The following is a 15,515-nucleotide window of genomic DNA, read 5'->3' as shown; positions in this document are numbered from 1 at the left end:
ATTTGGAAGTTTGAGTCTTAATGGAGAATATAGGATGGATTTGTGTTATGGTTGATTTTGTTAAAAAGGTCATGGTCGTGCTTGAAGTAGTTCGATGTTTAGGAATGGAGAATATTTCGATAGTGTTGAGAGTTGGATGGTGATGTTATGAGTGTGAGTAAACTTCGAGGACGAAGTTCCTTTTAAGGGTGGTAGAATGTAACATTCTGTTTGATGTTTATGAGTATCTTGATATTGGATTTTCTAGTGGATGATATGTTATGGAGCTAGCAGCGTTTGTGGACGGTAGTTGGTTATGTATGGAGTTGGTGTCGTGAGAGATATATATGTGGTAGATACGATATCGTGAGTCATGTTGTGGAAGTAAACATAATTGGTGGAGTGGGTGTTAAGAGTTCATGTTTTATGTTTGGCCGAGTTCTTGAGTTCGTAGCTATGTTGTTGTGTCTTGGTCGAGTTAGTATGTTTGTTTTTATGTATGGGTTGAACTTCAAGGACGAAGTTCTTTTTAAGGAGGGAAGACTGTAATACTACGGTTTTATGAGCCTCTGGGTACTCTATCGAGTGGGCCTTACTCTGTCGAGTAAAGGTGTTTTGGATTTTAAAATAGTTTCTGACCTGTAGGATACTTGATCGAGTAGCATTGGTACTCGATCGTGTAACACCCGCGAATTTCCCATTTTTGACATTTGAAATTTATATAGCCGTTCAATTACCTTATGTTATATTTTTAAATTATTTAATTAATTCATTTCAAGCACGATTTTAATGAAAAGAATATTTTAAAGTACGTATTATTAAATTATATTTTTGGAACATAATTTATATAATAATATATGTATACGTATTTTTGGTCGGATAATAATAATGACAATAATAATGATAATTTCCGTCTCAATTTCCGTCTAACTATAAACCGTCACATTTCACTTTATACATGCTTTAATCCAGACCAATCAGAATTCGACAACACGTCACACCCACCTAACATCCTACACTCTACTTGTAAAATATCTCTTTATTATATATTTATATATTATTATTATATGTATTATTATATATATATATTTATTATCATCAATATTAATATGTGGGTGTGGTTAATTAGCCGTGACCCACCTCCTTTTATTCCTCATCCTATCTTCTTCTTCCTGCAAAAAAAAAACAAATAACAACAAACAAAGCAACAAAGAACAGAGCTCCTCCGTACCGTCACCATTTCCGAGCATTCAAACCAAGATCCCAACCCCATTTATCAACCAAACTTCACCATTTTTATACCATTGGCCTCCTCTCTTCTTCCTCCTCATTTCTAGGTAAGAAAGGTCTCTGCTTTCTTCGAAAACCGCGGCTGTCATCTTTCTTAAAGCTCGAACCTTGCGCTAATTTCTTTCGTCTTCATGGCTAGGTGCGAGCTTGACATCCCGGTGCAATTTTTGAGTCGAAATCGTACCCATTAAAGGAGTTAAAGGTAACGGTGATAGGTTACTCGACAAAGGTCGAAATTTACGTCTTATGGGTCGTTTTGTATATCCTTTTCTGTTAAAGTTTGGCTCTTTACTCGTCTCTTGTGTTTGGTAACCTCCGTCTTAATTTGGTGTTTGAAATGGGTCGACTTGGGTTCGGATTTATGCATCGTTTGGATTCTGTTTTGGACTGGTTTTGAGTCGTGGTGGTGGGTAGTCAAGCAGTGGTGGTGTCAAGGCTACTCACGGCCTGGTTGGGTCCGTTTTGGTGGCCTGTTGCAGGTGACCTCGGTGGTGTATGTAACACGATTCCTACTCCTCTTTCTTTTGGGTTGTTCATTGGTTGTTTGGCAGCCGTGAGACGAGTGACAGTGGGGTCAGTCTATGGCTGATCCTTGGCTGCGTATGGGGTTGGGTGTGAGGCCGTGTAAGGCTGTGGTTTGAGTCGTGATACGGACTGCCCAAGTCCTCTGCTTTGAGTCGTGGGTTGAAGGGTTTTTGACGGTTTCAGGTTATTTTAAATATTTGAATTTCCGTCTCGTGTTTTTATAAAACGCAATTCATTAAATTCGTTCATTTAAATACTTCCCTTTTATGGTTTATGCTTATAAAATCCCACCATTTAATTATCTAAATGACCGTCTCAAATATGCTCTTGTTTCCGTCTCATGGTTATTCGTTGTGGCTTGTTGGGGGTGGCCGTGGCCTGTCGTAGCCTAGCAGCAGCTTGGCAGTGGCCTAGCAGCAGCTTGGCAGTGGCCTAGCAACAGCTTGGCAGTGGCCTGCTATGGCCTGGCAATAGCTTGGCAGCGGTCTGGCAATGGCCTGGCCGTGGCCTAGGCAGTGGCCTATCTAGTTACGGGTTGAGGCCGCGTGTGGTTTATTGTGAGGTCGAGTTGAGGTTGCCGTAATAGCTCGTGAGTCATGGTTATAAATTGTTGGGCGCTAGTTGGTTTAATTAAAATATTATTTATTTCCCGTCTCGTGTTTTATATTAGTAATCCGTTAATTATCGCTCTTTCACACATTCTATTTATTGGGCTTTACATGTTTATTTGGTTGGGCTTGTCATATTCATTCAAGTAGATTTGTCTTGTTAATTTAAGTGGATTTATCTTGTCAATTTAATTGGACTTGTCTAGTTTACTTATTGGGGGTATGAATGAGTCACTTGAGCTTTGTCACATTTTATTTCGTAATTTCATATAACGTAATTTATTCATTATCATTTATTATATTTTAATTTACCGGCATGTTAAATTATAAAATGGAATATTCATTAATATAATACATGTATGAGATATTTATTATAAGTACTTGTAAGAGTCGTACTCTTGATAATGCCTTGTATTGTTCTGTTGTGAGAGTCTTGGTCCTATCGGATACTAGGGGTGAGCTATAAGCCCTCTAGTTGCGATATGATCGTCGGGATTGATGTTCCCATCCGTACTCATGGTGAGATGCAAGCCATGAGTATGAATGTGACATTAATGATCTCGAGTCATATGATGTTTGCATGATCATTCTTACCCTTATTGTGACTCAAGTGTGACGTTTTACATTGTGTGACTACTTGACATTCCTTATTTACCCCTTTCGGACCTTTGGTTACGAGTGTGTGCCATGTTTCCGGATTGGGTTATCTTTCCTCTTTCGGACCTTTGGTTACGGGTGTGTGCCATGTTTCCGAATTAGGATATCCTTCCGCCTTTCTTCGGACCTTTGGTTACGGGTGTGTGCCATGTTTCCGATTAGAGGTTACTCGACCTTTGGTTACGAGTGTGTGCCATGTTTCGAGTCTTGGATACGATTGGTATATCGTTTGTCGAATCGGGTGACGTCCATCCCGAGAGTCTGGATCCAGGTTTAGACTAGGACCGTATTATGATCGTCGTCCTACCAAGAGGTTGGAGTCTAGATGGTTTGTCTTGTGAGTTCATACTAAGTATTGTCTTACACTTGTTGAGTCGTGTCAATGCGAGTTGGTTGACTTGGTTGTTCTATACCCTTGATTGCATATTTATTCTAATATCTCATGCCTATTCTATTAAGAAAGTACTATGCCTATCTCATCATGATTATTCGTTATAACTCCTTGTTCTTGATTGTTCATATATGATGCATGCTTAATATGTTTGATTGGTGTTTGTCTACTTGCATTTCGACATATTGTGGCTGGGAGAATCTTGAGTTACTCCCCACTGACTGTGGCGTTCATGTTTACATGAATGACAGGTTTTGAAAGATGCTTACGTGGGGAAGACGTGTGGGCTAGCAAGAACTAAACCCTTGGACCTTAGCTTCTAGTTTATAAAACCCTTATATGTTTATTCGTGGGATATCTTTTCCCCGCTTTTTAGACTTGGGTTGTAATAACCTATATTTGTCTATTTTAGTATTTGTTTCTTTTAGTTTTGGCACCCGCGCATTAATCTTTAACTAGTAATCTAAAAGTCTTTAAAATCTCGTAAATTTCCGCTTTAATTTATTAGTTATATTTTCCGCTTTATCGCGGGGTGTCACAGTTGGTATCAGAGCATAGGTTGCTCCTGACGCACACACGTGTACCCCGAATTTAAATTGAATTTGACCTTGAATAATGAATGAGAGATGGGTAGACTTAAGGACCTAAGGTGGTAGTCTGTAGTGTGTTTGCTCTTTGTTAGGATCTAACATGTTTGTTGATTGTCATCTAATAATTGTTATGCTCGTGAATCAATGATTGTAAACTTACCAATGTGGTGATCAAGATTTGGTGCCTATTGCTGAGGATTGAAGATTTGTTCAACTTTGAAGGACAGTTCTACTTCCTCGAAGATGTTTTTCATTCTTTGTGTATCTTGCCTTAATCTTTATCTCTTGGTGCTTATCCTTCTTCTAAACTTTCTTCTACTTTGCTTGAAAGCTACTCTGGTACTCCTAACTTGTCCTTTGATCCTTGTTAATCTTTCTTAACACCTTTTAATGGTGCTCTTTCTTTTGAGGAATGTTGACTTTGGTTGGGGATTTTGACTTTTGAGGAGATTGTGGTGTTTGACCCTTAAACCTGGTTTTGAGAGGATTTGATGTTGGAAAGACTTAGGTAGCGTGATGAGACATACTTGATGGTTCTTATACCTAGATCTTTGATAAAGTGAGTATTCTTGATTGGTGGATTCTGTGTGTTATGTGTGTTAGGTGTGAGTTGCATTTGTTACTAGGGTTATAGAACTTGGTTTTGTTGTTTATGTTTGGGATACTAGTGCTTAGTACTTGACCTAAGGTGGATGAAATTGAATAGTGGATTTGAGGATATAGAATTGACTAAGTAAGTCGAGTTTTTGATTGGCTTCCATAATCACTTGGGACATGAAAGTTTGATAATGTGTATAACCATATGAGAAAATCTAATGGCGGGATTATTAGTTGGCTCTTGAGAGTTTTTGGAGTTGAGAGAGACTTGGTATTGAGAAGTCCTTGTTAACCCTATGGTTTTAGAACCTTTGAGGTTGTATTTAGTTCTTGAGATGATTGTATGATGTTGTAGATAAGTGGTATGAGGAAATTCTTGGGAACGTGTGATTATAAGTTTTGTTGTTAGGAAGTTTTCAGAACCGCTTAGAATGATGTTGTTGTTTGAGGTTTGAGTATTTGGTGTTTCCTTGTTGTCTAGTTCCCTTCTTCTGTGATCGTCAACGTTACCGTTCATTCCTCTCTTCCTCACTTCATCTTGCTCCTCTTTTAAGTTTGATGCTAGTGACCTATAAAAACTCTACCCTTGACATTCTTATTGTTTTGACTTCAATTCTTACCCCATGAAATTCATCATAGCTCTTTTGATTAGTTAAGTTTGAACTCCCTTAACGTACTTTGTTTCTATGCTATCTAAGTTACCTTCCTTTTTGTACAATCGCTAAATATTTCAAGCTACCAGTTTTGTTTCGTCGTTAAAAGTTTATGTTACTTTTGCAAGACCATACCTATTTTAAAGAATTTAAAATGAAAAGTTGATTTAATTCCCTACTTGTCCTTGGAATATAAACTTATTTATCATGATTTTAATTGCTAAACCCGAGATTTCTTTAAATTTTATCCAATTTCTGTTAGCTTTGAGCTATTTATGATGTTTTTGTCAAAGTTTGATGTTATCTTTTCACAACTTGACTCCTTTTTGAGTTTAAAAGTGAAACTTTTATTTCTATTCAGGCTTTTGGCAAAAGAAAATTTGAGTGAATTACCTTTCTCTTTGATTTTGACGTTGACCGGATGTTAGAACTCGTTATTGGAGACGTTTGATAACTTGTTCTACGCTTGTCGGCGAATCGATTTTGTTTTAAATCTGTCTTTGACTTGGAAGGTTAGCGTTCTTGTGTGCACGACAAGAGCAATTTCGTCCCATGAATGAGACTTATACTTTTGAAAACTCTCCATTAATGTTTCTGAGAGTGTTTTGATTTTGATTTATACAAATGATTTGCCCTTCGACCCGGTTCTATCGGGAAATTTTGGTTGAAACTTTTGAAAGAATTTTGATTCTTACAATAAGTGACCTTTTAAATGTTTTAGTTACCGATTTCAATTCCAGTTTTATTTTCATAACCTTTCATTTCTACTTTCAAGTTTCGAGGACGAAACTTTTTAAAAGTTGGGGTGATTGTAACACCCGCGAATTTCCCATTTTTGACATTTGAAATTTATATAGCCGTTCAATTACCTTATGTTATATTTTTAAATTATTTAATTAATTCATTTCAAGCACGATTTTAATGAAAAGAATATTTTAAAGTACGTATTATTAAATTATATTTTTGGAACATAATTTATATAATAATATATGTATACGTATTTTTGGTCGGATAATAATAATGACAATAATAATGATAATTTCCGTCTCAATTTCCGTCTAACTATAGACCGTCACATTTCACTTTATACATGCTTTAATCCGGACCAATCAGAATTCGACAACACGTCACACCCACCTAACATCCTACACTCTACTTGTAAAATATCTCTTTATTATATATTTATATATTATTATTATATGTATTATTATATATATATATATTTATTATCATCAATATTAATATGTGGGTGTGGTTAATTAGCCGTGACCCACCTCCTTTTATTCCTCATCCTATCTTCTTCTTCCTGCGCAAAAACAAATAACAACAACAGCGAAAGCAACAGCAACAGAGCTCCTCCGTACCGTCACCATTTCCGAGCATTCAAACCAAGATCCCAACCCCATTTATCAACCAAACTTCACCATTTTTATACCATTGGCCTCCTCTCTTCTTCCTCCTCATTTCTAGGTAAGAAAGGTCTCTGCTTTCTTCGAAAACCGCGGCTGTCATCTTTCTTAAAGCTCGAACCTTGCGCTAATTTCTTTCGTCTTCATGGCTAGGTGCGAGCTTGACATCCCGGTGCAATTTTTGAGTCGAAATCGTACCCATTAAAGGAGTTAAAGGTAAAGGTGATAGGTTACTCGACAAAGGTCGAAATTTACGTCTTATGGGTCGTTTTGTATGTCCTTTTCTGTTAAAGTTTGGCTCTTTACTCGTCTCTTGTGTTTGGTAACCTCCGTCTTAATTTGGTGTTTGAAATGGGTCGACTTGGGTTCGGATTTATGCATCGTTTGGATTCTGTTTTGGACTGGTTTTGAGTCGTGGTGGTGGGTAGTCAAGCAGTGGTGATGTCAAGGCTACTCACGGCCTGGTTGGGTCCGTTTTGGTGGCCTGTTGCAGGTGACGTCGGTGGTGTATGTAACACGGTTCCTACTCCTCTTTCTTTTGGGTTGTTCATTGGTTGTTTGGCAGCCGTGAGACGAGTGGCAGTGGGGTCAGTCTATGGCTGATCCTTGGCTACGTATGGGGTTGGGTGTGAGGCCGTGTAAGGCTGTGGTTTGAGTCGTGATACAGACTGCCCAAGTCCTCTGCTTTGAGTCGTGGGTTGAAGGGTTTTTGACGGTTTCGGCTTATTTTAAATATTTGAATTTCCGTCTCGTGTTTTTATAAAACGCAATTCGTTAAATTCGTTCATTTAAATACTTCCCTTTTATGGTTTATGCTTATAAAATCCCACCATTTAATTATCTAAATGACCGTCTCAAATATGCTCTTGTTTCCGTCTCATGGTTATTCGTTATGGCTTGTTGAGGTGGCCGTGGCCTGTCGTAGCCTAGCAGCAGCTTGGCAGTGGCCTAGCAACAGCTTGGCAGTGGCCTAGCAACAGCTTGGCAGTGGCCTGCTATGGCCTGGCAATAACTTGGCAGCGGTCTGGCAATGGCCTGGCAGTGGCCTGGCCGTGGCCTAGGCAGTGGCCTATCTAGTTACGGGTTGAGGCCGCGTGTGGTTTGTTGTGAGGTCGAGTTGAGGTTGCCGTAATAGCTCGTGAGTCATGGTTATAAATTGTTGGGCGCTAGTTGGTTTAATTAAAATATTATTTATTTCCCGTCTCGTGTTTTATATAAGTAATCCGTTAATTATCGCTCTTTCACACATTCTATTTATTGGGCTTTACATGTTTATTTGGTTGGGCTTGTCATATTCATTCAAGTAGATTTGTCTTGTTAATTTAAGTGGATTTATCTTGTCAATTTAGTTGGACTTGTCTAGTTTACTTATTGGGGGTATGAATGAGTCACTTGAGCTTTGTCACATTTTATTCCGTAATTTCATATAACGTAATTTATTCATTATCATTTATTATATTTTAATTCACCGGCATGTTAAATTATAAAATGGAATATTCATTAATATAATACAAGTATGAGATATTTATTATAAGTACTTGTAAGAGTCGTACTCTTGATAATGCCTTGTATTGTTCTGTTGTGAGAGTCTTGGTCCTATCGGATACTAGGGGTGAGCTATAAGCCCTCTAGTTGCGATATGATCGTCGGGATTGATGTTCCCATCCGTACTCATGGTGAGATGCAAGCCATGAGTATGAATGTGACATTAATGATCCCGTGTCATATGATGTTTGCATGATCATTCTTACCCTTATTGTGACTCAAGTGTGACGTTTTACATTGTGTGACTACTTGACATTCCTTATTTACCCCTTTCGGACCTTTGGTTACGAGTGTGTGCCATGTTTCCGGATTGGGTTATCTTTCCTCTTTCGGACCTTTGGTTACGGGTGTGTGCCATGTTTCCGAATTAGGATATCCTTCCGCCTTTCTTCGGACCTTTGGTTACGGGTGTGTGCCATGTTTCCGATTAGAGGTTACTCGACCTTTGGTTACGAGTGTGTGCCATGTTTCGAGTCTTGGATACGATTGGTATATCGTTTGTCGAATCGGGTGACGTCCATCCCGAGAGTCTGGATCCAGGTTTAGACTAGGACCGTATTATGATCGTCGTCCTACCAAGAGGTTGGAGTCTAGATGGTTTGTCTTGTGAGTTCATACTAAGTATTGTCTTACACTTGTTGAGTCGTGTCAATGCGAGTTGGTTGACTTGGTTGTTCTATACCCTTGATTGCATATTTATTCTAATATCTCATGCCTATTCTATTAAGAAAGTACTATGCCTATCTCATCATGATTATTCGTTATAACTCCTTGTTCTTGATTGTTCATATATGATGCATGCTTATTATGTTTGATTGGTGTTTGTCTACTTGCATTTCGACATATTGTGGCTGGGAGAATCTTGAGTTACTCCCCACTGACTGTGTCGTTCATGTTTACATGAATGACAGGTTTTGGAAGATGCTTACGTGGGGAAGACGTGTGGGCTAGCGAGAACTAAACCCTTGGACCTTAGCTTCTAGTTTAGAAAACCCTTATATGTTTATTCGTGGGATATCTTTTCCCCGCTTTTTAGACTTGGGTTGTAATAACCTATATTTGTCTATTTTAGTATTTGTTTCTTTTAGTTTTGGCACCCGCGCATTAATCTTTAACTAGTAATCTAAAAGTCTTTAAAATCTCGTAAATTTCCGCTTTAATTTATTAGTTATATTTTCCGCTTTATCGCGAGGTGTCACAGATCGAGTAGGCGGCACTCAATCGAGTACGTTAGTTACTCGATCGAGTAGCTCGGTTTATAGGTGATATTTTGTCGGGTTTTGTTAATAACACGGATTAGTATTTAAACCTTTCCGTTAACTTCATAATACACTTTTACAAACCTCATCACATTGAAAAAGAGATCCAAGTTACGTTATTCGCATTCATCCGTGTTATTGACAAATCCCGGAGTTCGAGAGGTCGGATTGCATCATTCTTTACATCTTTGTGATCCTTGCGTCGAGGGTAAGATCTACGTAACGAATTTATTATATTTAATTAAGTTTCGTTAAACCCTAATTTTGGGAATTGGGGATTTGTGGTAGTTTTGTGTGATTAGTGATATATGTGATATTGTGTTAGGCGGAGAATTCGTAGAGGAGGCTTTTTGATATCAGTTGTTGAGATCGTCTGACTGTATTGCATTCCAGGTAAAGTTTCCCTACTCAGTATTAGTCCCATAATGTGTTGTTGGTGTTTTGTGATTGTTGAATAATATCATACTCGTATTGTGGTGATTGTTGGATTTAGTTGTTGATAGTAGTTGTGATTGATTGTATCTGTCTGTGTTCTTTGGAGCGCGTCCCTGGCTGAGTGGAGTCACTTGCGGGAGTGGCTTCACGCCCATTATTCGCCTCCTGTGGAACCCGCCACAGGAGGGATGTGCACATTAAGGAATTTGGGTTTATCGCTCGACGGAGACGAGCGGGGATTTGGTGGGAACGGCTGCGGTCCCCCACTGGCGGCGTGGAGTGACCTGTTGCGATGGGCACTCTGGCAGGGCTATACACTTTAGTGTGTAGTCAGTATTGTGGAGTTGGGTATAGAGTTCGGAGTATATCTGTGATGATTGAGCTGTGTTGTTTGTTGTGTTGTTGGATTATATATATATTGTGTGATTAGTACTGACCCCGTTTAAATGTTTTAAAAACTGTGGTGATCCATTCGGGGGTGGTGAACAGTTATTGAGCAGGTATGACATGACGCGTATGGGATAGCTGGGATGAGTCATCACGTGGCAGTTAGAAGTTTTCCGCTGTGTCAGACGATGTTTTATAGCTTTGATAGTTTTAGCAGTAGACCGTCCGAGAATCTTGTAATTCAGTTTTACAGTTTTGGTTTTGATCATGTAATCACTTTAAACTATATTGTTATTTAAATTATGTTTCTTCATTGTCATTTGATTATCATTGTCTCGGGTAACCGAGATGGTAGCACTTTCATGCCTTAAGTGGTCCTGGTAAGGCACTTGGAGTATAAGGGTGTTACAGTACCCATCTGCCTTTCCAAATTCCCAGTACACACGATCCACATCATTTGGAAGCGGTTTAAAGTCCTCAATTAGCAACCTCAAAAGATCCACCAGGTCCAGTTCTCCTCCAAGTTAGCTGCCATTGCCACACGCCATCCTGCCAACAACTAACCCAGGTCCGCTATATACTCGTTTTTCTGGTTGGAGACACTAAACAAACGCGGAAATCCATCCTTGAGAGATGATTCCCCGAGCCACTTATCTTCCCTGAACCAGATTTTAGACCCCGCTCCCACTCGATTTTTGTACCTTGCGCCAGGACCTCAGCAATAGTCGAGTCCCACGACTTCACAGAGCAAATCAACTTCCAGAGTCCAAACTTTGGTATCATTCCATCACTTCTAAACACGCTCTCTGGGTTAATTTCGTGAATTGAGCAAACCACTCTGTTCCAAAGCGATTCATGTTCTTGAGAAAAGCGCCACCACTACTTAAAGAGCAAACTGGCATTCTTGATCTGCAGATCACCCACGCCCAAGCCACCCAAGTCTTTTGGTCTTTGAATGATTTCCCAGCTGATTAATGGAATTCCTTTCTTCTCATTCCCTTTTCCCCAGTAAAAACTCCTTTGAAGACTAATGATCTTGTTCAAAACCCCTTTAGGAATTTTGAATAGAGACATAAAATAAAGAGGTAACGAATTCAGAACCGCTTTGATGAGCACCACCCTCCCAGCTTTCGACAATAAGCCAACCTTCCAAGAGGCTAGTTTGACCTTCACACTTTGAATTACCGAATCCCAAGACGAGATTTTGTTCGGATTGCCCCCCAACGGTATACCCAAGTATTTCACAGGTAATTGCAACAACTGACACCCTAATTTTTGAGCATTCTTTTCACCCCATTGTTGATTCCTACCCATAACCAAAAGAGCAGACTTCTTAAAATTAATCGTCAAACCAAAAGCCCTCTGAAAGTTATCAAGTAGTCGTCTAATGTTTGTCAAGACCTGAGACGGAGCTGGGCAGAAAACAAGAGTATCATCCGCGAATTGAAGATGAGTTAATACCACTTTATCCTTTCCTACCTCCAAACCCTGAATGGACCCTACCTGGATACCACGGAGCATAATTTGGTTGAAAGCCAAAGTAGTGGTTGGCATTATACTATTGTCTCAACTTTAGAATAAAAATACCCCATTGTAAACAATAGAGTTTTTTGTCTAACACCACCTTATAAAAAAGGTTTTTGCGAAACACCACCTTTAAAAAAAATTCTGGCATTTTGGTACCTTTAAAAAATAAAAATTGTAAGACACCACTGAATGGCCGGAAACTGGGTATTATTGTAAAAACTCCGGCAGTTTTCCTCCATTTTCCCCCTTATATTCCCACCCTAGTTTTTCCCTCCATTTCCTCTTCACTCTTATGTCTTCTCTTCCTCTCTCCTCTCTTCTCTTTTGTCGCCTCACTTTTCACTTAACGTACTCATTAATAATTAAATGTCGATGTGAGTATTCCAACACATTTGAAGACATCATTGAAATAAGCAAAATACGGGAAGAAGCTATATGTCGAATGACGGAGATGAGAAACAATGAAGAGGGAACTGAAACTTCATATTATAACAAATACGTAATCAAGCAATTGAAAGCGCATATGCTCTCCACCGGAAAAGAAAAGCACATATACTCCAAGCACATATCCATAATCATGCCCAGTTTCCGGCCAGAATTAATACACATATATTTATTTTTCAGTGGGACTTTTCACACTTAATTTCTTTGAGGATGTGTTAAATTGCTTGAATGCAAATGCATTGAAAGCACATATGTGCAAGCAACCATAATCTAAGTTTCATTAAGAAGACTTGTTAATAAAGCAGGAGCTAGATGGCGAGTGATGGTGATAATAGAGTGAAGAGGGAAAGAGTGCGATGAAGGAGATGAAGAAAATAAGATGGAAGAAGGGAGATTAGCAGTGTGGTGTTGAGAAAGTTTGGGTTTTGATTTAAAATTGTTACAAATGACGCCTGAGAATGTTAATAAGACGAAGTCAACGCCGGATTTTTTTCAATTTGGTCAAACTCCGGCAATTTGGTTGTGTTTTACAATTTTTATTTTTTAAAGGTATCAAAATGCCAGAATTTTTTTTAAAGGTGGTGTTTCGCAAACACCTTTTTTATAAGGTGGTGTTAGACAAAAAAACCTAAACAATAATAGTAATTTGAGATCAAATTTAATTTTGATTTAGTTTAACTGATTAAAAAAGGGCAAAGCTCTCACTCATATCAATTATCAACTATTCGCGAAATTGAAGGTCTTAATAATAACATAAAAGAAGATACGTTTTAACTAAAGCTAACATGAAATTATAGTATAATGCATTAGTTTCAACTTTCAATATCAGGATGGATGATATATCAGATATGATAAATAACATGTTTCAATAAGCCAAAAGTAGTGGTTGAAATTTTCTTTCCGAAGATTCCCTTTGCCTTCTTTGCCCATATGTTTCTGAAGGTTGTTCAAGACAATAAAAATTAAGGAGATGAGACACGAAATAATCCTAAAAATATTTAGAAAAATATTTAGGTGACACTATTAGAAAACACAAAATCTCACTGAAGACGGACACTATATGTCACAAACTGAAGACGAATAGTGGCCGTCTTCAATGAGACGGACTGATTAGAAAAATACTAATTTACGGCTCTTAAAAAGCACAAATTTCCATTTGTGACGGCCATATCCGTCGCAAGCTTGCGTCGGGTCAAGTACTACCCATATGAGATAGATAAGACAAAAGCAGAATGCATAAGGAGTAGCAATTTGTTTTGTCTTATCTACTCACATGAGTATTACTTGATCCGTCGCAAGCTTGTGACGGATATGTCCGTCACAAAGGAAGAGTTGTTTGAGCATACATTAGGAGTAGACTTCTTTTAAAATCCTGTCTAACATCAGATTGCTTGTTACTTGTATAAGCACTAGTTTCAGTGACAACCTTAAAATGCTATATGTGACATGTTTCTGCTTTCTATTTTCTTTAATAACCCTAAAGCCTGATTGATAATAAGTAAAGGATCCATTGACAATATATGAGTTCTAACACCATCATAACCCTTGTTAAGACCCATCAAAAACTGTATCAAATTAGCATTATTCTCGAGCTCTAGTATTATTTTCAACAATTGGTCTCCCTTGTGACGGGTTACCATTTGTGACGGATATTTTGTGAGATAAAATGGTAACAAAATGGGTTAGTGGAGAAAGGGGACCACATGAATAGTGTTGCAGAGAGAGAAAAAGTGGGTACATTGTGAGGTAAAATGGTATCCGTCTTCAACTTGTGACGGATATGTCATGTCTTCAATGAGAATTTGTGTATTTTCAATAGAGTGTAAGAACACATGTCAATTTTCTTACAAGGGTTACCCTTATCCCTATCTTCAACTAAAAGTGGTAATATGAAATAATATTTTTTTAGAGAAGTATGAAATAATATATTGCATTACTGATATTAGAAGATAATAGGGTTTACTTATGTTCTTGTTGATGGGGCATATTCTGCACCCGCTGACCAGTCAACACATTGAGCAAGGTCAAAGATATCCACAGCAAGTCAACGGCTTAAACAGCCTAACCGACGCAGCCTGTCGGCCTGCCTCTTGTGCCTCGGCTAGGACACCTCGTCCGCCGGGGCACACATCCGCGAACTCATATCCAAGACCCCTCGGCGGCGAGTCAACAGGGCCCGCCGGCCTGCCATGAGTCCCTCGGCCGAGGGTAGATCAGTCTTTCCACCTGCTAGCCACTTGGCCACTTGGCCACTACGTGACAAAAGGTGAAAGTCTATAAATACTCCTCTACTCTCATTGAGTAAAGGATCCGCAATTTAACCTAAGAATCACTATTCATCTGGTAATATCTTCCTTATCTCTCTACAATACGTACTTTGCCAAGTAACAACAACTTACCTCTCTAAGTTACTGACTTGAGCGTCGGAGTGAGTTCGCTCGGCCCAAAGCCGAGCCCTCAGTTTGTTCATCGTTTCAGGAGACCGCAAGGAGGATTCAACTAAAGACGTCATTCTACAAGCACGGGTGGTGACAAATAACTGCTCTGGAATTACACCCGGAACAATTGGCGCCGTCTGTGGGGACTGATACTAGAAGCTAGTCACATTCATTCCCAAAAAAAAAAAAAAAAAAAAAAAAAAAAAACTAAAACCCACCCAAAAAGCTAAGAAGATGTCGAGACAACCAGAGAAGGTGTTGGTGGAAAACAGATTCTACCAAGACGACACATTCCACAACTCAGAAATCGGGCAGTCCCCCACCGACCGTATCACTGATACGACGAACGGGACGCCCAAGGAACAAGATATGCCGCTGTCCGCCGACCAAGTCACCGTCCTGGGACATGTGGTTGATGCAGCAAAGCTGAAGCTACTCCTGGACATAATTGCTAGTACGCCGGCTCACACTTTGTCACACCGACAAGAGCGGCGGAACCCGTCCGGAGACCGGGGCCCAAAATGTGACTCCAAGAGACTTGAATGAAGCATTGGAAGAAGCCGGCCCCTGTCAAGACGCCGGGGAGCCCAGAGCGCTAGTGGTAGACCTTAGTCCTTCCCGCACTCGCGGGAGGATGGCGTCGCCGCAGCGCCGACGAGGCACCCCCCAGAGGAGTGAAAGAAGTCCGACTCACCAGAGTCGGAGAAGAAGCCCGACTCACCAGAGTCGGAGAAGAAGCCCTTCCCGCCACGGGGAGAGGAGCCGGACTAGGGATGCGAGG

The 15,515-nt window shown here is 39.4% G+C and overlaps 1 protein-coding gene across 1 annotated transcript; it reads right to left on the bottom strand.

Annotated features, from left to right (window-relative positions):
- Positions 1-11,204: 11,204 nt before the first annotated feature.
- LOC141608370 (uncharacterized) lies at positions 11,205-11,879 on the bottom strand. The gene has a single exon (XM_074427732.1). The coding sequence runs from the start codon at positions 11,877-11,879 to the stop codon at positions 11,205-11,207; it is 675 nt and encodes a 224-aa protein (XP_074283833.1).
- Positions 11,880-15,515: the final 3,636 nt, after the last annotated feature.

This window comes from Silene latifolia, chromosome 10 (genome assembly GCF_048544455.1).
Source record: "Silene latifolia isolate original U9 population chromosome 10, ASM4854445v1, whole genome shotgun sequence".
NCBI classification, from domain to species: Eukaryota; Viridiplantae; Streptophyta; class Magnoliopsida; order Caryophyllales; family Caryophyllaceae; genus Silene; species Silene latifolia.
This window is presented reverse-complemented; position numbering and strand designations above follow the sequence as displayed.